This window comes from Lepidochelys olivacea (assembly GCF_965140295.1).
Source record: "Lepidochelys olivacea isolate rLepOli2 genome assembly, chromosome: 2".
NCBI classification, from domain to species: domain Eukaryota; kingdom Metazoa; phylum Chordata; order Testudines; family Cheloniidae; genus Lepidochelys; species Lepidochelys olivacea.
Window position 1 is genome coordinate 217,750,827 of NC_140412.1, and position 25,999 is coordinate 217,776,825.

The 25,999-nt window shown below is 41.8% G+C and overlaps 1 protein-coding gene across 4 annotated transcripts in view; it reads left to right on the top strand.

The window, feature by feature from the left end:
- Window positions 1-1,661: 1,661 nt before the first annotated feature.
- The window catches only part of VWDE (von Willebrand factor D and EGF domains), a 73,907-nt gene continuing 49,569 nt past the window's right edge, over window positions 1,662-25,999 (top strand). For all 4 annotated transcript variants that reach the window (XM_084620391.1, XM_084620390.1, XM_084620393.1 and 1 more), the window contains exons 1-3: window positions 1,662-2,176; window positions 12,712-12,896; window positions 20,010-20,241. In XM_084620391.1, coding sequence (XP_084476517.1) covers window positions 2,095-2,176; window positions 12,712-12,896; window positions 20,010-20,241 — 499 coding nt within the window. In that variant the 5' untranslated portion in view covers window positions 1,662-2,094. The remainder of the gene's footprint in view (window positions 2,177-12,711; window positions 12,897-20,009; window positions 20,242-25,999) is intronic.

Here is a 25,999-nt window from a genome sequence, read left to right on the forward strand (position 1 = left end):
AGCCAAAATACACTAAAGATGTCATTATTTATAAAAGTTAAACAGTGTCAACATAGAGTACATATACAAGGTAGTGTTAAAAATCCTCTGTGAAAATTTTAAAAGCATTTTGAAAAACAAATGCCACTCAAAAGCCTTACAATTTTTAGCAAAGCCAGTGGAATCCACATTAGCAAATTTAACCTCTTATGATGGTGTAAAATTAGCCATAGAATGAATTCAATAAATAAATGCATATAACAAATGAGCATTCTCAGTTCATACTGATCTGGTGCTGTATACTGAAATGTGATCTAGAACCAAAGATCCCAATTCTGCACTAAAATCCCTTAGAGTAAGGGTTGTCAATCTTTTTCTTTCTGAGGCCCCCCCAACATGCTATAAAAACTCCACAGGCCACCTGTGGCACAGCAACTGTTTTTCTACATATAGATTAAAAGCCGGGGCCAGCGCTAGTGGGTAGCAAGCAGGGCAGGAGCCACAGGGGGCCCAAGTTGCTTGGACTTTGGCTTTGGCTTCAGCCTCACATGGCGGGGTTCTGGCTTCAGCTTTCTGCCCTGGGCTCCTGGAGTCTAACACTGGCTTAAAGGTTAACACTAACACTTAAAGGTTTTCTTGCTCCACTATTTCAGAATGTTGAATACAGAATTTCACTAGGGTCAAATAGCACCTCTCTGCAGAGCCCCAGCAGACCTCAGTGCCTGCCTTACAACAGTCTCTGTAGAATAATAGTTTTCTTTGCAGAAGTTTAGTAGAATGGAATATGTTGTTTAAGTTTTAGGTGTCCTGTGTATACAGTGAAAAGAAAAGGAGTACTTGTGGCACCTTAGAGACTAACCAATTTATTTGAGCATAAGCTTTCGTGAGCTACAGCTCACTTCATGGGATGCAGCTCAGGAAAGCTTATGCTCAAATAAATTGGTTAGTCTCTAAGGTGCCACAAGTACTCCTTTTCTTTTTGCGAATACAGACTAACACAGCTGTTACTCTGAAACCTGTGTATACAGTGATCACACTTCCAGACTTACAGGTGTCAGTGCCATTTATTTATTTTAGGGCTTCCTTTGCAAAGGGGAGGGCAACAGGGAAATTCTGCAAAAGTGTATGTACTTGCTGTGCTCCTGCATTTGCCAGCAAAAACACTTAAATGCCTGTGCAGAATGGATAATTTGTTAATGGACACAAATAACTTACAAGCCATTTGCAAATATGGGAAGCTTTCCAGCCTTCTTTGAAAATCTGTCACCGTAAAGAGATGCTTTAACTCTTATGCTAAGATAATGAACTCAAACACTGCAGCTTATGAAAGTTACTCCAGTGTTTGGGTCTTTTGCTGTTGTACGTTCTGGCGTTTTAGAGAAGTGTTCAAAATCTAACAATAAAGCTAGCTGAACCTGGCTTTTTTTGCATTTCATTACATATTCAAAAACGGGGGCCCACTTCTGTGAAACCGGGCGCCCCAGGGTGGGGAGCGAAGTGGAGGACCCATTTTCTCGGTCTGCCTTGGCCACCTTGGCCGAACTGACATGCAGGGCAGGGGAAAGGTCGGATGGAAAACACAGAATCCCACCAACCAAAACTGGGGAGTGTCCCACGCAGCTCGGGGATTTCACAAGCCAGCTGCAGCGCCGGGGAACGAAGGCACGCCAGAGCGGACAGCTCCCAGCGCGGCTCGGCGGCAGGCACTGGGCGCTCCCCGGCGTCACAAGTGCCTGTGTCCGGAGGCCACGCGTCAGCCGAGAAGCTGGCGAGCGGCAGCAGAGACCGCCGGGAGAGCGCGCCCCACAGTCCCTGCCGGCCGCAGCTCCTTCCCCGCGCTCCCCTCCCTGCTCCGCTTCGCGCCAGCTCCGGCGGCTGCGGCTGCTGCTTCCCGGGAGCCGGAGCGGGCGCGTGAGGCCGTCCCGGGACCGGGCTGGCTCGCGGTGCCTTCGCCTTGTGGCGTTACCTTAGCGCCAGCAGCCCCCGCCCCTCCAGGCGCAGGCACAGAGTTAGAGCGGCGCCAGGCTGCTCTGCTGGGCGCCGGGGCAGGAGGCTGCGGGGGACTGAAGGGAGGAAGCCCCCAGCACCCCTCTGAGAGTAGCCGCCTTCTGGGCCATGCAACTCCCGGCGCTGCGAGCCTGGCCCCTCTGGCTTGGGCTGGTGCTGCTGGGCCTGAAGGCAGCGCCCTGCCAGCAAGGTAAGGGGTGGCGCGGGGGTGCTGGATGTAGCGAGTGCGGGGGTGGGGTGGGGTGGGGTGGGGGGTTGGGAGCAGCCTTGGAGCTATCCCTGAAGCAAAGACTCCAAAATCATGGACAGACTGGGACCAGCTTTAAGGGGACGACGACCCACCTTGACGCCCCCCAGGCTGGGGCCACTCAGGTGGGAACTCTCCACCCCGCTGCTTCCCCAGTTCTTTCAAATCCCTTGTACCATTAGCTGTTTGCTCAGAGGGGGCGATAGACCACTGGGAGCCCTAAGCAGGAACATTTTGCTCCCCTCAAACATAAAAAAGCGGGTGGGGGGGAGGGAGAAGGTCCTTGAGCTGCACAGGGCCCTAAGCAATTGCTTAGTCTTCTCCCTCCCTTTACTTGATACTTTGTCCAGAAATTTTCAACTTCCCCATGACTTCTGCCAATTCTATGAACGCCAGATTTTGCCAGGAACACCCAGCTTCTGCTTTGTTCAGCCGGTTCAGGGATGGCAGGTACTTGCTCCTGTTCTTCCTTGGGGCGGGGGTGTTATGTCTCCAATGCTGGGAAATGAACTGCTCTGCAATAGTCATTCCTTATCCTGGCAGTGTAAGCACTGACTATTGAAATAAAGCTGACCAAGGTGTTGGGGAAAATACTGTTTAACTCAAGTAGATTTTCTGACTACAATAATGCCCAAGGCTTTGTCTATACTAGCACTTTTGTCAGTAAAACTTTTGTCTGTCAGAGGTGTGAAAAAACACACCCCGACTAACAAAAGTTTCACCAACCAAAGCGCCAGCGTGGACAGCGCTGTGTTGGTGGGAGATGCTCTCCCTCTAACATAGATACTGCTGCTTGTGGTTTAATTATGCCGGCGGGAGAGCTCTTTCCCGCTGGCATAGATCGGCTACACGGGAGATCTTACAACGGCGGAGCTGCAGCAGTACAACTGTGCCACTATAAGGTCTGTAGTGTAGGCATAGCCTAATTGACCCATTAGCCATAGTTTCTTCAAGCACATGTATACATTAAGAGCCTGATCCAGTGACAATTGATTTTGATATAAAGCCTCCCATTACTTCAGCAGGCTTTGAATCAGACCCTTAGTAAAAATACTGTTTTACCAGTCTCCAGCGGGAGCCATGCACTCCAAATCATGAAGACTCCCGTCAGTAGTGTCCCTCCTCTTCTCCTTTGTTTCCACTTAAATTTATATTGACTTTCTAGTCTGGTAATTATATATAACTAACTTTACTGGAAGAGGGAAATTTAATGAACTAGAGAAATTCTGAAAAATTCTTTTTCAGTATTATGTTGCTACTACAATCAACCTCTAGAAAGGAAATGCATAATTTAAAATCGTTTAACATTCTTAACTTCTCTCCACTCTTTTCTTAAACATGTCCTATTATCCTTAACTATTGCAGCACATGTGGTATGTATTGTCACACCCTGACCTGAGACCTCTGCAAAACCAAGAATTAAGGATTGTTGTGAGTTATAAGATGTCTTAAACATTTCTTATTTTAGTATTTTTTTGGGGAAAATCCACATAAAGAATTGATAGAATAGTATGTTATATGCTGAACCATTACACTGTATTATGTTAACATGTTTACACATTTTTAAGTGTCATATAAATATTTAAGAATGTTAAAAACTTAAATTGTCAACATAATAGGCTGCAAGAGTTCTAACATCTGTAACAATTTAATTCATAATTAAAACTAGAGCAGTAGCTATTTTTATATATCTCACTTCTAGTTTTTTGAAAGAGTGATTTTATGGAAATATGTATTATTTCATCTCCATTGCCGAACAGTGCTGCGATGGATAAAGGCTCTGTAACAGTTCTATTTTATATATCGCAGACATTAGGATAGCCAACGGGACTACTTGTTCTTAAAGTCAAGCACAGTTGTAAGCACTTTCCTGGATCAGTGCCAGAGTGCTCAGCAACTTGCAGGATCGAGCCTATAATGAGTAAGCCTTGGCACAGGAAGCATAGCATTCCTGAAGAAAATGTTAGAATAAATATTAGAACTGAGAAACAATGAGATTGAATCTTCCTTGAAGCTCAGAACCTTCTGTTAAATAGTGGTGTGGATGCATGGGAAAGTGTGCAGGTGTTTGGGGAAATGCCCATTGAATATGAAAGAGAAACTCAAATTTTAACAAATATTTGCATATTTTTCCATGAGTCTCACTGTACTGTTTTTCATCAGAAAATATGTGCTATAGTACCTAGACAAAATAGGAGAGTTTGAGTTTCTCTCAAAAAGAGCTGATTTTCCTGACATTGGTTTTTTTGTAATTTTGTAAATTACACCAGTGTAGCTCCAGTGATTTTAACTGAATTATTTCTGTTTGGCATCTCTGAGAGAGAATTAGATTCCCAATCCAAATTTTGGATTTCTTTATTTTAAATGTAAGTCAAGTCTGTGATGTTACTCTACTGTGCAGTTTTATAGTTTAACTGTAAGATTTCTTTAATTATCTTAAAACCAAATAGTTAAATGTAAACTTTCTATTAAAGTACTTAGCCTTACTAAACATGGTAAGATTTTTTAAATGTCCCTCCCTCTTCCCCCAAAAAGAGAGAGAGAGAACAAAGATGAATCTTTTGATGTATCTGATTGTACTGCACTCTGTCAGGAAAAGATGATTTTCACATAATGGCATATTTTATTATATTGCAAATTAAGCTCTTGAGATTACTTCTTATTTTCCTGGAGTGTCATTTTATGACTATTGCAAATAGGTTCCTCCAATGGCATGTCATAATTTGTTTTTAATATCTATATATATTTGCACATTTGTATATTAAAACATTTCCTACATATGCCCCATGATAGGCAGCGCTACCAGAGGTTGCCTGACAAATAGGTTGCCTGACAACTTTCCATTATCAGACCTTGTTTTCAGTTGCTTATAACTTTGCCAGTTTTAACTTTTGGGGTTGAAATTTGCCAGGTGTTGGCCTCAGGCGGAACTTTTTTGGACAGTTTCAGCAAAAAGGTTAATCTATTTCTGAGAACAAGATTAAAGGAAAATGTTTGGCCCACGTTAAAAATATTTATAACTGTTTAATTTAGTCTCTCTAGTGTTGCCATGATTTGGAGCAGGCAGTTGAAGTTTGGCACGGAAGGCAAGGAAGGAGTGTCACCTTGCTGTCTCAAAGTGACTTTTTCTGTCCTTGTCAGAATCCATCAAAATTTGACTGAGTTATAAGCCTATGAAATTTACTGTTTGCACATGCTCAGTTGAGAGTTTTGTTAGTTTCTGGTCAGCAAAATTCTCCAAATTTTCTGTCTGTACTGAGCATGGTCCACCCCTTCAGAACTCTGTACCAGCCACACTGAGCATGTTTTAACAAGCTCCTGGGTGCTAGGGGCACTGTGATGCCAGGCACTGGAATTGGGAGCAGAGAAACTCTCTCCTGTGCTCTCAGTGCTCCCCTGTTAGGACTTATGCAGAAAGTGAGAACTAAGGGGAAGCAGCCTGAAACAGATGCGGAGGTAAGGAGAAGAATGTGGGAAGGAAGACAGGAGCAGGTTAGGTGGCTGGTAGGAGGAGCAGCAGAAGAGTCTCATTTGTAGAGAATATGCCCTTCAAGAATCCTCAGTTCAGTTTCAGGTTCTGCAGGCCTGACAATACCATCAACAAATATCTGTGAACCTACCTGGCAAAGTGTGGGTTTAGTCCCCTTTTAGTAGGGTGACCTTACATCCTGTTTTGGCTGGGACAGTCCCACTTTTAAGCCCTGTCCTGGCTGTCCCGACTTCTTTTCCAAAAGGAGGCATTTGTCCCGTTTGTCCTTGCTGACTTGATCAGTTGACAAGAGCAAACAGGACAAATGCCCACTTTTGTCAAAAAAGTGGGGTGCAGTGCAGAAGGGATGAGCAGAGATGCCAGCCCCCAGCAGGGGGAGGCAGGGCTGGAGTGGGGGAAGCAGTGTTCCAGCATGCGGGGACCCATCCACAGTGTTCCAGCACCTAGGTAACAACCTCCTGATGGGACTCCCGCAGGGTTCCAGCACCCGGGCAACAGCATGTGGTGGGGGGTCCCTCAGTCAAGTGGCTGGTTTTTCTCTTTGGGAAATATGGTCACCCTATTTTCTAGTGACTGTTCCACATAGAGAATACAGCCTATTGTTGTTATCAGTTGATTTGCAAGTTCCGGTGGCAGAGGTCTGTGCTGTGTGTTTAAAGGTTCCAACCCTGCTCATGATCCATGATGGAATTTCTGTTTTTTCAGTTTTCTTTTTGAAAAATGTAGGAAATTATATACAAAAGACACCAATACCTCTGTTAAAAGAATGTTAATGTTGCAAAGTCAGACACTCAAAGACAGAGGGGTAGCCATTTTAGTCTGGATCTGTAAAAGCGGCAAAGAGTCCTGTGGCACCTTATAGATTAACAGACGTATTGGAGCATAAGGTTATCTGACGAAGTGGGTATTCACCCACGAAAACTTATGCTCCAATATGTCTGTTAGTCTATCAGATGCCACAGGACTCTTTGCCACTCAAAGACAGAAAATGCCAGAACTGAAGTTGCCCATGCAATTACTGCTCTTGTTTCTACGGAGTTCATTGACATAGAAAATTCCATGAGGCAGTGAATAAGTCTATATTCAGTGCAAGGTTTCGATGACGTGAAGTAAATAAGTTTTGAAACCACACATTGAATAATGAGGATAAAAAACAGCCAACTATTGAATAGATATCCATTCGATGAGCGCCATCCATCCTGGGTACTGAATTAGACAGGAGTCCTGTGGAATAAAAAAAACATCTGATTATATAATTAGCTGGGGTTCCATAATGCATGAGCAGAAGGGGGCAGAATTAAGGTTGTATGGGCTGAGCACTTTTGAAAGTCTCACCATTACTTTAAAAGTTTTTAGAGTGAAACTAATTCCTAGGCAAAGGTTCAACACTAGACTATGCATGACTGTGTAAGCCATATGTAGAAGTCTTAAGTGGATCTTTAGTAGGGCTGGCCAGAAAAAAAATTCCCACTGAAAATTTTGACTTTTCATTGAAAAAATGGAAAACTTTGAGCCAAGCTCCCCCCCCCAATTTTCCAGCTTTCAGCCCATTTTTTTCAATAAAAACTTAACATTTTCATCAAAAAGCTCTTTTCACTAACAAATTTGTTTAATTGAAAAACCCAGTTTTCCATTAAAAGAATTTTTATTGAAATATTTCAACCAGCCCTAGTTTTTAATGCATAAGCCTTGTGTCAGCCTGCTGCAAAGGTGAATTTCAGGCATAGTGAATACAGAAGACAGTTGTTCGCAATGTGCAATTTAAAAACAAAAAATTGTATATGCTAGTTTCCTAGAGTATCCAGTTATACAACGCAAACATTGCACACACAAAGAACAGTTAGTTAATATCCCTGATCATGACAGTCATTTGCAGCTGTATTGCAGAGTGGGACCAGAATGCAACCAGATGTTATAATATGCAACGTAATATTTCAAAATGAGAGATATGGAAAAATTAGCATATCTCCAAAGACAGCAAAAAGTTGCATATGTGAATAGCTGGATCACATTCACAAACCATGTGCATAATGCTGTGAACTAAGTAAAAATATCCATTATTATCTGATCTTTATTTTAGGATTAATGATCCTGTGACCTTTTGATAGGAAAAAGTTTATAATTACTCTTGACACTATGCCAAGAGGTAGAAGTGATATGCATAATCTGCATATCAAATTAAGATTTCAGTAAAATGAAAGGTTTGTCTGATGTGTAATTTGACTCAAACACTATACGTAGTCATGGAGAAAAGAATTAGTACTAATTGTTAGAGAAGAGATTCAGTTACAGAAAGGGAACCACTTAAGGCACTGCCACATTGTGTAGGCAGAAGAAACATATAAAAGATAGAAGACAGAATGAAAATTCTGATTATGGTTCATGAGCTACTTATGTTGAAGCCTGTTTAGAGAACATTTGAATAATAGACATGACTGACCTTTGATTCTCACAAGGGTTTCCCTCAAATTCCGATGAAGGATAAATTCTCCGTAAGGTCATCCTGTATGGACATGAATAGCCTACAGGGTATTGCAAACAGTGCAAAAAAACACAGTAATGACATAGTCCATCACATCCACTTCCATCTGCACTTAGATGGTGGAAGATAAAGCTATTGGTATGTGCTTGAGTTGCCTAAAGGCATAACAGATTAAATAACCAGTCTTTGGAAGACTGCAGGATCCTTATATTCTGCTTGAAAGAGATGAGATCTTTTGTTCCACTAGGACATCTTCTGCATTAGAAAGAGAGGATTATGTGATTTGGGAAGCTTACTCACAAGTACGTTTATCAGAACAGTGATATGAAATTTTTTTATTACCAATGCCACAGTGAATTAAATGGATACATTCTTTTATCCTATATATCTCACATAGAATGTATATATCAATATGAGCTAATTGCATCATACAACTTGCAAATAAAGATTCAACACATAAAGATACAAAAATTGAAGAAACAGTTGTGGTTCACACTGCTAGTATTCAAATAGCAGGTCAGCTCCACTCCATTTGCTTGGTTTATAGTTCTACTTGACTTATGGTTCTAGTATGGTGTCATAAATATAAAGGGAAGGGTAAACCCCTTTGAAATCCCTCCTGGCCAGGGGAAAGCTCCTCTCACCTGTAAAGGGTTAAGAAGCTAAAGGTAACCTCGCTGGCACCTGACCAAAATGACCAATGAGGAGACAAGATACTTTCAAAAGCTGGGAGGAGGGAGAGAAACAAAGGGTCTGTGTCTGTCTGTAGTCGTCTTGGCCAGGGACAGAACAGGAATGGAGTCTTAGAACTTTTAGTAAGTAATCTAGCTAGGTATGTGTTAGATTATGATTTCTTTAAATGGCTGAGAAAAGAATTGTGCTGAATAGAATAACTATTTCTGTCTGTGTATCTTTTTTGTAACTTAAGGTTTTGCCTAGAGGGGTTCTCTATGTTTTTGAATCTAATTACCCTGTAAGATATCTACCATCCTGATTTTACAGGGGGGATTTCTTTATTTCTATTTACTTCTATTTTTTATTAAAAGTCTTCTTGTAAAACACTGAATGCTTTTTCATTGTTCTCAGATCCAAGGGTTTGGGTCTGTGGTCACCTATGCAAATTGGTGAGGCTTTTTATCCAACATTTCCCAGGAAAGGGGGGGTGCAAGTGTTGGGAGGATTGTTCATTGTTCTTAAGATCCAAGGGTCTGGGTCTGTAGTCACCTAGGCAAATTGGTGAGGCTTTTTACCAAACCTTGTCCAGGAAGTGGGGTGCAAGGTTTTGGGAAGTATTTTGGGGGGAAGGACGCGTCCAAACAGCTCTTCCCCAGTAACCAGTATTAGTTTGGTGGTGGTAGCGGCCAGTCCAAGGATAACGGATGTAATATTTTGTACCTTGGGGAAGTTTTGACCTAAGCTGGTAAAGATAAGCTTAGGAGGTTTTTCATGCAGGTCCCCACATCTGTACCCTAGAGTTCAGAGTGGGGGAGGAACCGTGACATATGGTGAGTGTTAAGATTAAATGTATGAGTCCATATATGAAGAAACACCTTAACAATTGGCACCAACTGGTGCCTTTTTTAGTAGTTTCACAAAAGGCAGTCTGCACCATCCTTTCACTCCTAAAGATTATTCTTTACCTCTTCTGTGAGTAGAGAGAGACTATCTATTGCTGGCAGTATCAATCTGGTATTTTTAATAAGCAATATAGTTTTAATATTTTTAAAGTTTAGGTATTTTCATAATCTAGCTTCCTTTCTTAAGAAAGAGCAGCCATTCACAGATTTATTATATATGGTTTTATCTGTAGAAATTCCATCAACAAGAACCTTCTTACTTTTAACAGATCAGCAAAGCCATCCCAATGTCTCAAGATCAGAAGCTCAAAGCTTTTATTGTTTTATTTCCTGGAAACGTTTCCACCTTTTTAAAAGCTATGGTTAAAATTTCCTTCACATTTTGTTGGTGGAGTGCCTCTTGTTGGCTTTAGTAACTGCAGTTTTAAGACTCTGAGGCTAGAACATCACTTAGATGTGCAAAAATATATCCATGCCTGTGCATCCATAGTTGTAATTACACTTGCTACAATTTATTGTGTGAGTCAGATAGCCTTTTGTGTATGTAACTAAATGTCTACCCATTTCCACACCCGTTTGTGGGAATTGCCTGCACATATATGGTGTTCTTGTGCAATTAGGAGTAATCTTGCTCGTCATGTATGGGTTTCTGCTGTCATATGTCAGTTTCAGTTGACCACACTGTGAAAAGATAGATTGAGTGCAAGGGACCTTTGGAGAGTCCTTAGTCCTTTAGGAGTAAGATTTTTACTTTCCTATTATATTCTTGACCACCTTCTCCTATTTTAGATTAAAAGGTTTCATGTACAACAAATGAATTATGAAGTTAACACCTTGAGCAAAAGTGCTTTTTGCAGTATTTACATAACCATGGCCTCCATAATTCTTTTAGCTAGGCTTAAAGACTAACATAGTTATCAGATCATGTTTGCTGTCCACAAAGATAAGAAAACAGCCATTATAACACAGATACCATTAATCATGGCAAAGAATTGTGCTAACACATGATTCATTTTGTAGTGAAAACAGACCCTTACTGTATTTGACAAATATAACTTAATTTGGCACTAACAAGATCAGAGTTTTGGGGCCTGATCCAAAGCCCGTTGAAGATAACGGAAATAGTCCCGCTGACTTTTATGGGGTATAGATCAGGCCCCATTTCACTTCTCAACTCCTTTTCCTCTTTTCACGGTGTTGGAGTTGCCCACAATTCCTCTTGGAGTTTCAGTCCTTTTCTCTTCAAATATTTCTTGACAGTGTCTTTCCATTTTATTCTTGGCCTTCCACATCCTTTCTTGCTGTTCTCTTCCTCCCATGCTTTCTTTGCTGATTGTTCTTTTTCCATTCTTATCAAATGACCACCCTACCTCAGACATACGCTTGCCAGCCTATCTATCATTGAGAGCTCGAAGTTCATCTTCCCTCTAATATCTTCCATGCACACTCCATATACCCTCCACTTGCCTGACATTCTCTTCAGTATATTATTTTCAGCAACCTGTATCTTCTTTTCTTCCATCTCCATAAGACCCACTGTTTCCAAACCGTAGAGCAGTTTGGAATACACACAGCATACATTTTTCCTTTCAGTTTGGTACTGGTCCCTCAGTACTCCTGTTACGTTTTTTGCTTTCATCCATTCACACTGAATTCTTCTTTTCAGTTCTCCAAATCTCTCCCTGATGGCATTAAATGTACTTCCCAAGTACACAGTTCTTTCTTTTGATTCAGCTTTGTCTGGATACTTCAATCAACAGCTCTTCTTCCACCTTCCCTACTTGCATAACTTCAGTTTTCTGGGTGTTTACCTTCAAACCATGGTCTTCAAACACAGATGTCTGCTCTGATACCATATTTATCAATTCCTCTTTGCTGTCAGCCAAAAGGCCCAGATCAACAGCATACATCAGTTTTCTCTTTGTCTCCACAGGCTTGGTTCTCCTACTAATTAACTCCATAACTAGGATAAAGAGAAGTGGACATCGCACACTGCCTTGTCTCAATATCACTGTCATCTCAGAATTTTCCGAAATTCCCTATGTTGTTAGCACCTTAGCTGTTGACACTCAGTACAGCTTCTCTCCACTTCATGAGACCTCCCTCCCATCCATTTCAATAGTCCCTACATCTGCTCCCATTGAACCAAATCATATGCTTTCTCAACATCAATATATGCTATGTAGCAGTTCCACTCTTCATTTATCATTCTTTCAAACTTCTGTTTCATTGCAAATATTGCATCTGTCATCCCTTCCTAAGGCCTTATTGCTCCTCTCCTATATTTTACTCTACATTGCACCTTAACCTTGCCTCCAGAGCTCTCTCAGTGACTTTCAGAGACTGACTTAACAGAGTGATGCCCCGATTGGTGTTTGTATCTCCCTTACTCTTGCAAAGAGGCATAATCAATTCCATTCTCAAGCCATCTGGTATCCTATCTTGATCCCAGCAAACATATAGTAATCTTTGAATCCACTTTACTCCAATATCTCCAACTGTCTTGATCATATCAAGACTTATCTTCACCAGTTGCTTTACCATTCTTCATCTTATTCAGTGTTTCTGTCTCTACAGAGATCAGTACCTTTTGAGACTTCCCCGTACTTGTCAGGGTTACATTCACTAGCAACTCTCTCTTCTCATTTTACAGCCTTTGAAAATGTTCTTTCCATACCTCTTTAGGGTTAGTCACCACACTGTTCCCATCCTTCACACATAAAGATTTCTTCATATCTTCATGTTTAATTGTTCCTCTTTTTTGCCAACCCAAAAAGCAACAGATCAGGCCCCAAGTGCAATAAAATTTGGCTAGCAATACTGTAGCATTTTCATGTTTTCTAGTTAAGAGGATTTAAAACCTTCTGTAATAATATTTATTTGACAGACAGATTATATCTTAAATATTATCTTATATTTGTTTCCACAGCTCTTGAATGTTACCCTGGTGGACATCAGATCCTTCAGAGTCCTTACCGAAGCGTTGATTTTGATTCATCACAACTACAGCAATCAGCTATTCAAGATCTCATATGTGACCATTCACTAACACCAGGATGGTACCGCTTTCTAATATTTGATAAGCCAGCTGAGATGCCAACCAAGTGTGTGGAGGTATTGGTGCACCGCATTTTGTATTTCAGATTTAACACATGATTTTTCTTAAAATTTTCATAATAGGATAGGTACCTATCAAAAGGAAAATAATTAAGAATACTTATTAGTAGGACAAAAAGGTGAAGTTACAATCTAGCTAGCTGAAAGCTTGTACAGCGCCAAGCAGGCTAGAGTAGGAGACTCACAATTGCAGGGACATCACATCATTAGTGTACCTCTGCCCAAAAACAGAACAGCAGGGAGAGCAAATTCATTTTTTAGCATTTAACCAGCTGAAATTTACAGCCACTACTAGGTGGGCTTTCTTGATGCTAGTCTATTTAGACATATTAAGGTTTTAAAACACAAATTATGTAAATTATTATGTATTATTATATTATTATGTAAATGTAAGGCTAGTGGTTTACTTAAAAATGTTCAAAGCAGTATACATGATTTTAGCCCCTTGATTCCCCTCTTAGTGAGCTAATTTTAAAATGTACACTTTAGGAGAAGATATTAGTCATAAAATGTTGATCCGATAAAGGTAAATGAGAAAGAGCTAAGATTAGTTTGCCTCTGACCCCTAAGATCACATCAGATACAAGAGTCATCCTTAACTCTGGATTTCCTAGGTTTGCAGTGCTTGTTTTTGGGATTATTACAATATCTCTGTAATGTTTTTATCCTTAAATTACTGACAGATACTCTCAACCTTAACTCCATTTTAAAAGAGTTTTGTCTTGGAATTTCCATGGTCTTTTTTTAATTAAAACTGTCATAGTGAACAAGAAAAGAGAATGCTACTATGTGATATTTCTTCTAATGATTTGAAAATATGTGGGATCAACTTTAAAACAAAACTTTAAAACTTCACCAGTACACCAATGCAGAATAAAAGAGCCATTGCAGACTGGCTGATTAAAAGGGATTTATAGCTCTGTGTTTTAAGAGTAGCACAAAGCAGCTGAAGTGTAGCAGTGATTCTGACTCTTCATTTGCTATTGATTTATTAGTGTAGAGGGCTGTGTTACAGAGACCGATGTTATATGAAAGGAAGGGCAGGGGAAGCTCATTTCAGAGCCTGATGTCTCTGGACTCCTGTGCTCATGCCTCAGATCCCCCTGCGGTGCTGCCTTGGTGCAGAGCGGAGCCAGAGCAGCAGTGTCATGGGGGGCTTTTCAAGCCCTGATGCTCAAGCTAGTATACAACTATGGTTTAAAACAGTGGGTCAGGACCCAAAGTGGGTCAGGACCCCATTTTAATGGGGTCACCAGGTCTGACATTAGACTTGCTATGGCCTGGGGCTGAAGCTGAAGCCCGAGCCCCACCTCCGAGGGCGGAAGCCAAAGCCCAAGGGCTTCATCCCTGGACAGCGGGGCTCAGGTTACAGGCCCGCCACCCGGGACTGAAGCCCTTGGGCTTCGACTTTGGCCCCCCCCACCGGGGCGGTTTGTCTCGGGCTTTGGGTTTGGCTTCCCCCACCCAGGGCGGCAGGGCTCAGTTGGGCTCAGGCTTTGTTCCCTCCTCCAGGGGTCGCATAGTAATTTTTGTTGTCAGAAGGGAATCACAGTGAAATGAGTTTGAGAATCCCTGACAGAATCTGTAAACAACAGTGAAAGATGAGCCAAGTCATCTACCAATGAGAACTCTTGACATATTTGTCCTGTGTTCCTTTTATCACTAACTCATTATAACCAATAGAATTGTTACCTGCAAATTAGCTATGGAGGCGGCGTGGTGCTATCACAATGGCCCCACTTAAGACTTTTCTGAGCTGTTGACCTTACCCTGTCTGTAGCCCATGTAGTCATAGTGATTATAAAATATGGTCACTAAGGGTATGTCTACACAGCAATTAAACACCCACAGCTGCCCCATGTCAGCTGACTTGGGCTCACGGGGCTCAGGCTGCGGGGCTGTAAAATTGCAGTGTAGACATTTGGGCTTGTGCTGGAGCCCAAGTTCTGTGACCCCACGGCTGGGGAGAGCCCCAAAGCCCAGACTCCATCTGAGCCTGAATGTCTACCCTGCAATTTTATAGTCCCACAGCCTGAACCCTGCGAGCCTGAGTCAACTGACCCAAGCCAGCCGTGGGTGTTTAACTGCTGTGTAGCCATACCCCAGGAGCCTAATTTCTTCAAATATAACTTGTGCACAACATTTCAATTAATTTTAACCATGTAAAATGTTTGAAGTTTCTACATTATTCCATTAACAAGATCATTCAGAACAAGGAAAAGACACAGAAGCTAAATTTCTTAAAGGACATATCTTAAGATTAGTTTTAATACAAACTAATCAATTACTGGTAAATTCTCTGTACAAGTATTCTGTTTTTACAACTGTAAGTTTAGGGGAGGATGCACTTTACTTTTCATACATTACAAAGCAGTTAAATCCTTGCTCTAAGTTCAAACTGGAACTCAAACTTAACTGTGAAGCCACAGCCAGCATCTCCATAATAAATTATTTCTAAAAAATAACCTTCGGTATGTATAATAGGGTCACTTACCCAGTCTGGCATTAAGATACCTATGCAACAATTTCTCTTCCCTAGGATCCTTCTGTAACCAGGCTCTTAGTCTGTTCTCTGTCACCTTCTGCCAAGACTTACCTAGGCTCCTTCCCCACCTCCTCTCCATAGCAGGGTTGGTGGAACAATTTGTATAGTGGGGATGCTGAGAGCCACTGAACCAATTTGTAAACCCTATGTATGATGGAAACCACATCAAGCCAGGGGGTGCCCCAGCAGACCTAATTCCAGCACCTGTTCACCATAGGGAATCCCCATTGATTATGGAGGAGCCTCCCCAGCACATAGTTTTCCTCCTAGCACTCCACATTGGATTCCCACAGGAAGCCCTCACTGGTCTTTCTCTAGTTCCTGGAGTGCCTCCCACCACACTGTTGTTCCTGCCAGCTCCCTTTCCACGCACAGCACGGGCTGTAGTTTATCTCTTAGCTAGCCTAGCTGTCAGTCACTTGCTTTATGGACTGTCACTCCCATGATGCGTGGGGTAAACCAGGCACAGATGAAGTTGGGCCCAAATTCTCTCCAACCCTGTGATAGTACATTGACTGGGTAATTGCACGTCTAACTGCCATAGTTGTGCAAACAAACAGGTATTCATCCATTTTTTTTGTATATTTGCAGAGGCCAATTTGAAAATTTAAACCCAAATATTTAATTCTTTTTAAAAAACACATTTTAAAAACATATACAATGCAATATAGAGAGTGTCAGAGCATAACTGATAGATTGAAAAAAACCTGGCTCTTTACCTAAGCAGTACATGTCATTTATAAACTGTTTTTTCTACACTTACAGGCAAAAACACATCTGTATATATATATCTAATCTCGTGGGCCAAAATAAAACAACTCAAGTAAAAAAATGAAAGTTTGTTTTGAAAATTCCTTTCATTTTGAGTCCCTCTGACTATTAGAAAACTTTTAATTTGAGCTACAATGAACTCTTTGCCAGAGTTTCAAACTCTGCCAAACGCTCTGTTCCAGACTTTCTTTAAAACAAAATCTCATCTCACTGGACTCTGTTCACCTGGTAGGTTAATGTTGGGCTTATGACCTCCTAGATTCAAGAGATAAAACTTCCTTCTGTGATCATTATCTTCTGTGGTAGGCTTAGTGTGTCTGTATAAGAACAAATTCTTTGTAGGCCATCACAGTTCACTCTATCAGGAAGTCATCTGAGGTAAAAGGTGATCCCAGATCCTGCTGGAGAAGACCAGACTGAGACTTCTCCAAAGGTCATAGAAAGCTCAGAATTTCAGGTCCATGATCTTCATGTGAGTTTTTTCCAAGTGCTGGTTTTAACATCACTGCACTAACTCTTTAGCAGCAAGGTGGTTTTCCATTTTTATTATAATTTATTTAAATAATTAATTAATTAAATAATTCCATTTATTTATTATATTCTCTCTGGAGAAAGAGAATAATATACCTATGTCCTCAAGGTGTTCCTTCTCAGATGTCTTTTAGTAGAACACCATATTTAGAGAGGGGACCTTTTAACATGAGTGCTTAGTCTGGTAAACTCAGAACCATTACCTTTATTATTATTGCTATTATTATTTATTATTTGCATTGCCATAGCGCCTAGGAGCCCTAGTCATAGTCCAGGGCCTCTTGTGTTAGGTGCTGTACAACACAGAACAGAAAGTTGATCCCTGCCCCAAAGAGCTTAGGCTACTCTCATGCTCCAGTTTCTTTTGCTCTAGTGCAGGGGTTCTCTAACTTCATTGCACTGCAGTCCCCTTTTGAAAACAAAAATAACTACATGACCCCAGAAAGGGGGGACCAAAGCCTGAGCCTGCCTGAGCCCTGCCACCTCAGGTGGGAGGGGGGGAGCAAAGCCAAAGCCCCAGGTGGGAGGCCAGTAACCTGAGTCCTGACACCCAGGGCTGAAGCCCTCGGGCTTCAGCTTCAGCCCTGGGCAGTGGGGCTCATGCTTGGGCTTCAGCCCAGGACAGTGAGCCTTGGGCTTCGGCCCTGGATGGTGGGGCTCGGGCTTCGGACCCAGACCCCAGCAAGTTTAATGCCAGCCCTGGTGACCCCATTAAAACGGGGTCGTGACCTGCTTTGGGGTCCCAACCCACAGTTTGAGAACTGCTGCTCTCGTGTGATTGGGAAGATTTGGAGTCTCATGCTTTAGTGGATTAGAACCATCTCCATAACTTCCAGATTTGTTCTCATGGCAATGCCCATGACTAATATCTTTGTTAAGCTATGAATCGCACTGCAACTACACTGGTTTGTGTGTGTGATTTTTTATTTATTTATTTATTTATTTTTTACTAATTTTCCCAGAAAAATTCCATTCTGTGGTGAGATGTGACAGGTGGTGTTTCACAAATTATTTAAAAATACTGTCTGTCTGCTTTTATCCATTTTAATTTTTGTGTTGCTATTTTTATTATTTGTATGACATTAGAATCTAAAGATCCCAAATGAGATTGGAGCCCATTGTTCTAGGTACTGTGCAAACATATAATGAGAGATAATCACTGCTCTACCAAGCTCACAACATAAATAAACAAGGTAGGCAAAGTGGTGGAAGAAAAAACAGGCACAAAGAGGTGAAGTGTCTTGCACAAGATCACACAGCAGATCTGTTGTATTAATTTAGATGGAATATATGGGCTAAAGGTGTTAACATAACCCAGTCACTGTCTAACACTAAACAGTGTTAAAGAAGGTTTGGCGTTTGGCTTACAGAGACCTCCGTCTGCTTATTACCATGCCAAATGCATTCCTTCTAACCTTTTATTAAAGATACAAAACCAAAGGAAAAATAGTTAAAGAACTTGAAATGTACAGTATTAAATAAGACTTTATTCTTAACTATATACTTTGTTCCCCTTCCCTTTACCTGGAGAGAGTTTTTAGAATGGAAACCCCGCTGGTTGGACAGTCTTAGCTGGTTGCAAATGTGGTAATAATTGTCCTTTTGAGGAAAAGAGAAGAAGTTTGGTTGAGATGGGCTGGAGTTGTTGATCTTGTTAACAATCCCATTTCTGAAGATGACAAAACAAGACAAACAGACTCAAAAGGGGGAGAGGAAAGAACTGTAAAGATAGAAAATGTAGCTTCTGTCTCTTATGTTGACTCTCACTTATAACCTCACTGTTGAAAAAAGCATGGGCACAGTACATGGTCATATCAGCCACTCCGAGATCTGGCAAACTTGTACCAGTATCAGGCTGTGTAGAGCACTGCTTTTAGCTGCCTTCTTGGTCACAGACTTACGGCAGTGGTGCAGAATATGCAGTCTTGCCCAGCTAAGCCAGACTCTTGTAACACAGAAGGAAAAAGGAGAGAGAGGGGAAAGAGACAAAATACGGTAGGGAAGGAAAAGGACACATGGGGGTGAGGGGAGGGACAAAGTCTTGCATCTCAGGTGGTGGTTGGAGTTTATCTGGAGCCAGTGAAGTTGGAGATTTCCTCTGGCTTCCTCTCTCTGGCCTGGTCTTGTCAGGCATTACTCAGGATTAAGGTGAAGAAGGTGGGGCTAGTGAAGCTCTTTCCAGTAGCCAGTTTTTCTCTCAAAGTCTCTTTCTTTAAGGAACCCAAAAGGGACTGATGGGTCGAATAGCTCATCTACTCCTTATTTTGTCCAGTCAGGCCTAGTTTCAGCCACACCAGTTTTGGTTCACTGATTTCTGGTTCCCCACTTCTCTTGTTTACCAAGCATGATGTTAACATGATGTTAACACAGTCCCTGAGTTATATCAGTAGGCCTTTCTGTCTTGCTTTTGCACCTTTTCCCATCAGTATTTGTTATTCTAGGTTATTACAATAACTTATTAACTTACACTCACTTTTTGCGGTTGAAGTCACAATTAGGGTAAATTGGTACACTCAGTTATCACAATAGGTCAATGGCAGAGCTGACCTTCAAAATTCTTAAAAAAAAATCTTCAAAATTCTTTCTTCATTCAACTAGCATGTCCTCTGTTTGATAGCCAGTTTTAGCCTGAACCAACCCCTTGCATATGGGTCCCTATATCACTCAAACATTTGCACATCACAGGAATTACGTCATCTGCTTTTGATGAGCAGATGTAGAACACAGGGGTTTTTCTTCATATGTGTGGTATGGCAGCCCACAGCATCTCACAATCTGCCCTCACAGCCTTACATGTATATTAAGCAGTAGGACTGACAAGAGTGAAACCTGTGTGGACCCACAGGTGAGAAAAGCAATTTATGCCCAGTAGAATCATTAGTTAGATAAAGTACAGCAGGGCTTAAAATGTATGTATAGGCTTCTCTATGGCGCTCATCACCGTAATATAAGAGTGTCTCTTAACAGTAATGAATTTGTCCTAACAAGACTGCTGTGAGGTAGGGAAGCACTATTACCCCCATTTTAAAGATGGGGAACCGAGGGACAGAGTGATTAAGTGACTTGCCCAATATTTGTGTATATTGTATATTTGCATTCAACTATGAAAAAACACCACACACATTTCCCATGTGGAGATGAATTCCCCATTTACTAAAAGCTGGTGTAGTAAAATAGTTAAAAGCATATGAACCTTGCATTAAACACCAGAGCAGCTTGGTACTGTATTAACTATTTTAAACTGCTTTTTTTTCGTGCTAAAGATGAATCACTGTGGAACGCAAGCCCCTGTCTGGTTATCTCTGATGGAGTCAGAATCCATCCCTCTACCTGGTGAGATCAAACAATTAACAGCTTGTGCAACGTGGCAGTTTTTCTTCAGCACTACAAAAGACTGCTGCCTTTTCCGAATCCCTGTCAGTGTGAGGAACTGTGGAGAATTCTTTGTTTATTTGCTACAGCCCACCCAAGGATGTATGGGGTATTGTGCAGAAGGTGAGGAAGCACATCCTATCATTCTACAAAATCTGTGTGTGTTAGTAAATATCTCTTACTCATTTTTTTGATATAGCATTCATTATTTTAATGTGTTGTTCCTTGCTTGATTTGGTGTCATATTGAGTGAAAACATACATTTAGAATTTTTCCCGTAGCCTTTACTTGTAATATTGATAGTGTAGATCAATAATTTATTGAGATACCATGGTGAGATAAAACTATATGTATGAATATATTTTGTTGAGTTATTGGGTATTTAAAAATACAAGAAATTCAACTTTGCATATATCAGTTATTAGAGGTTTGATCCACTAGTAAAATACCTTTTTTGTCTTGCTATAATTAAACTTTTCTTTCTGAAGAGTATGCACATTTTATTAAAAAAAAATTAAAGTTGGAAACACCAACAAATAACAAATGTATTTGTATAAATGGGGTGTAAAAGAACTGGAAAAATATCTTTGTAGAGTACCTGTAAAGACCACCTGGTGTTCCCAAGGGAATTGCAACTAGTCCCAAATGATCAAGTGTCTGCTAGGATCCTTATTCTGCAATTAGATTTTCTAGCACAGATCCCTATGCCAGTAAGCGCCCCATCACATGGGCTAGAGGGTTCTGATCAGGGCCGGCTCCAGGCACCAGCTTTCCAAGCAGGTGCTTGGGGCGGCATTCAGAATGGGATGGCGGTCCATGTCCCACAGCGGCAATTTGGCGGCAGCGGCAATTCGGCGGCAACTGCTTGGGGTGGCAAAATTGGTAGAGCCGCCCCTGGTCCTGATTCAGGAAAGCACTTAAGCATGTGCTTAAATTGGGACCTATATTTGTACTATCAATTTTATACAGTCTTTTTGCAAATTTAAAGGCGGGGTTAAGGCCACTTTGAAAATTTGGTCTTTAATGTCATCTTCACAAAAACTCTGAATCAAGTGATTTTGGATAACTAGGGAAAAATCTCACCAATCAAACTCTTAGAATTTAGGAATTTGTGCTAATGTACTGCATTAGTAGCAAATCAGAGTAGTCTACTCTATCATGTATGGAAATGTACAGATATTTTACCTTATAGCAGTGGTTCTCAACCTGTTAATTGTGAGCCGCAGATTGAGAACCACACCCCTCCACCCTAAAGACCACCACAGTCCCCTATGCCCAGAGCCCCTGTTCAGAGCAGGGCCAGGAGTAGAGCCCTTGGTACAGGCCAGGCAGCCGGACCCCAAATCCTGCTGTGTGGGGCTGGGCAGGAGCCAGAACTGGACCCCGCTCTGCAAGGCTGGGTAGCAGCCGGGATCCCCAGCACCGAGCCAGGAACGGAGTGCCCAGCGGGGCCGGCAGCCAGCACACGAGAAGCGGGGCCAGGAGCAGAGCCCCACCTAAAACCTGGGGCAAACCCCTAGTTCCCAGAGCCCGCACACACACAAACCTACCCACAGACCCACTCTCTAGCCCTCTGCCCCACTGCGGCACTCACCAGCCCCCTGCTGGCAGGAGCGCTGGTGCAGGCTGCAAGACGCCAGCCCCGCCCCCTGCCAGACCAGAGTGGCAAATTTTGAAATTTTTTTTGCACATAGCTGGGCTGCAGCTGTCTGTTAATTGAGCCGCATGAGGGTCGCAGGCTGAGAACCGCTGCCTTATATATTATTTTAATTAATACAGATCTGGTAATGCACTAAATCACATTATTTTATAAACAACTTGTGATGCGGTATTCACACCACACTAGCCTAGGAAGGGTTAATGAGGCTGAGAAGGGGCCAGTTAAGTGTATAGGTCACAACTGAGGGAAATTAGATGGCCTAAGTAACCCTGGACTGCTGATGAAGCCAAGCAGAAAAGGAACAGATGAGCCTAGTATAAAGCCAAGAAGATGGCAGCAGAAAAGGGCTGCAGTGAGGGAGTCTACAGCTATTCTCTGGACATAGGTGAGGGAAGGAAGGAAACCTAGGGGGAGAATAGGAACCCTGGGTATCCAGGCCATGAAGGAAGGGTTACCCAGAAGTGTGATGAAGCAGAAGCTTGAGAGAGGCAGAGTAGGAAAAGGCATTAGCGAAATGGCAGCAAGGTGAGATCTTGCAGATATTGGCTGCTGATTTGCAGGTCCCTAAGCTGGAACCAGGAGTAGAGGACAGGTCTGGGTTCCCCTGACAGCCACTGAGGGCAGCGGATTTGGAGACTGCCTGGGATGGTTTGTCCTTTGGGACTTTGATACCCTGGATAGGGGAAAACACATAGTGACTTTGTTGGAGGGGCAAGCTATGAGGAGGGAGCACCCGAGTCAGAGAGAGGGAGAGTGGTGCTGCTGGCAAACAACGGAAGGTGAGGTTGGATCTGGAAGGAGCTAATTTCCAAGCCGTCAGGAGAAGGCACCCTAGTAGAGAGTGTACCTCATGACATGACGTAATAGATTAGAAAAGTTCCATTTACATCTGATGACTCTGTTAACAGAAAAGTTTCTTCTACTAAAAAAAGGAGAGAGAGGGTGTGAGACACCAGTTAGAGATCTAGTCAATGGATTTCATGGGCCTCAAACTCCCACTATTAATCTGATATAGGAGAGTAACAGCAGTACCTGGCAAAGGGTAGCTGCGTGGGTGCTCTGAGCCTGAAGCACGTTTTGAAGCCAAGAACTTCTTTCTGCAGCTTTACTGGGGCTATGTCAACACTAGCACTTTTGTCATATAAATTATGCTGCACAGAGGTGTGAAAAAACACCCTGAGTGATGTAAGTTACACCGACAGAAGAGCCAGTGTGGACAGTGCTATGTCAGTGGAAGAGCGTTTCCCGCTGACATAGAGCTACTGCTGCTTGTTGGGGGTGGTTTAATTACATTGATGGGAGAGCTCTCTCCCATCACTATAGAGTGGCTAAATGGGAGATCTTACAGCGGTGCAGCTGCATCGGTACGCTTGTGCCACTGTGCTCTCTTGTGTAGACATGGACTGAATTTTGTCATATTTTCATAAGAACGGCCATACTGGGTCAGACCAAAGGTCCATCTAGCCCAGTATCCTGTTTTCTGACAGTGGCCAATGCCAGGTGCCCCAGAGGGAATGAACAGAACAGGTAATCATCAAGTGATCCATCCCCTGTCACTCATTCCCAGCTTCTGGCAAACAGAGGCTAGGGACACCATTCTTGCCCATCCTGGCTAATAGCCATTGGTGGACCTATCCTCCATGAATTTATCTAGTTCTTTTTTGATCCCTGTTATGGTCTTGGCCTTCACAACATCCTCTGGCAAGGAATTCCACAGGTTGACTGTGGATTGTGTGAAGAAATACTTCCTTTATTTGTTTTAAACCTGCTGCCTATTAATTTCATTTGGTGACTCCTAGTTCTTGTGTTATGAAAAGTAGTAAACAACACTTCCTTATCCACTTTCTCTACACCAGTCATGATTTTATAGACCTCAATCATATATCACCTTAGCTGTCTCTTTTCCAAGCTGAAAAGTCCCACTCTTATTAATCTCTCCTCATACCCCTATTCATTTTTGTTGCCCTTTTCTGAACCTTTTCCAATTCCAATATATCTTTTTTGAGGTGGGCGACCATATCTGCACACAGTATTCAAGATGTGGGCGTACCATGGATTTATATAGAGGCAACATGATATTTTCTGTCCTATTATCTATCCCTTTCTTAATTATTCCCAGCATTCTGTTTGCTTTTTTGACTGTTGCTGCACATTGCATGGATGTTTTCAGAGATCTCTCCACAGTGACTCCAAGAGCTCTTTCTTGAGTGGTAACAGCTAATTTAGACCCCATCATTTATATGTATAGTTGGGATTATGTTTTCCAATGTGCATTACTTTGCATTTATCAACACTGAATTTCATCTGCCATTTTGTTGCCCAGTCACCCAGTTTTGAGAGATCCTTTTATAACTATTCACAGTCTGCCTGGGACTTAACTATCTTGAGTAGTTTTGTATCATCTGCAAATTTTACCACCTCACTGTTTACCCCTTTTTCCAGATCATTTATGAATAGGTTGAATAGGACTGGACCCAGTACAGACCTCTGGGGGACACCATTATTTACCTCTCTCCATTCTGAAAACTGACCATTTATTCCTACCTTTTGTTTCCTATCTTTTAACCAGTTACCAGTCCATGAGAGGACCTTCCCTTTTATTCCATGACTACTTACTTTGCTTAATAGCCTCCCTTTGGTGAGGGACCTTGTCAAAGGCTTTCTGAAAATCTAAAATACTATATCCACTGGATCCCCCTTGTCCCTGTGCTTGTTGACCCCCCTCAAAGAATTGTAGTAGATTGGTGAGGCATGATTTTCCTTTGCAAAAGCCATGTTGGCTATTCTCCAACAAATTATGTTCATCTGTGTGTCTGACAATTTTGTTCTTTACTGTAGTTTCAACCAGTTTGCCCGGTACTGAAGTCAGGCTTACTGGCCTGTGGTTATCCTCCAGTCATTTGGTACAGAAGCTGATTTAAGCTGAGTTAGTAGTCCTGCAAGTTCACATTTGAGTTCCTTCAGAACATCTGGTCCTGGTGACTTATTACTATTTAGTTTATCAATTTGTTCCAAAACCTCCTCTAATGACACCTCAATCTGGGACAGTTCCTCAGATTTGTCACCTAAAAAGAATGGCTCAGGTTTGGGAATCTCCCTCACATCCTCAACCGTGAAGACCGATGCAAAGAATTCATTTGGTTTCTCTGCAATGGCCTTATTGTCCTTCAGTGCTCCTTTAGCAGCTCAATCGTCTAGTGGCCCCACTGGTTGTTTAGCAGGCTTCCTGCTTCTGATGTACTTAAAAAACATTTGCTATTACTTTTTGAATCTTTGGCTAGCTGTTCTTCACATTCTTTTTTGGCCTTCCTAATTATATTTTTACATTTCATTTGCCAGAGTTTATGCTCCTTTCTATTTTCCTCACTAGGATTTTACTTCCACTTTTTAAAGGATGCCTTTTTGCCTCTCACTGCTTCTTTTACTTTGTTTTTTAGCCATGGTGGCTCTTTTTTGGTTCTTTTACTATGTTTTTTAAGATGGGGTATACATTTAATTTGAACCTCTATTATGGTGTCTTTAAAAAGCTTCCATGCAGATTTCAGGGATTTCACTTTTGGCGTTGTACCTTTTAATTCCTGTTTAACTAACCTCCTAATTTTTGTGTAGTCCCCTTTCTGAAATTAAATGCTACAGTGTTGGGCCGCTGTGGTGTTTTCCCCACCACAGGGATGTTAAATATAATTATATTATGGTCACTATTACCAAGTGGTCCAGCTCTTGGACCTGATCCTGTGCTCCACTTAGGACTAAATCAAGAATTGCCTCTCCTTTTGTGCGTTCCAGGACTAGCTGCTCCAAGAAGCAGTCATTTAAGATATCAAGAAACTTTATCTCTGCATCCCTTCCTGAGGTGATATGTACCCAGTCAATATGGGGATAGTTGAAATCCCCCATTATTATTGAGTTTTTTATTTTAATAGCCTCTCTAATCTCCCTGAGCATTTTGCAATCACTATCACTATTCTGGTCAGGTGGTCGGTAATATATCCTTAGTGCTATATTCTTATTATAGAAGCATGAAATTACTATCCATAAAGATTTTATGGTACTGTTGGGTTCATTTAAGATTTTTACTTCATTTCATTCTACACTTTCTTTCACATGTAGTGCCACACCCCCACCAGCACAACCTGTTCTGTCCTTCCAATATATTTTGTACCCTAGTATTACTGTGTCCCATTGATTATACTTATTCCATCAAGTTTCTGTGATGCGTAC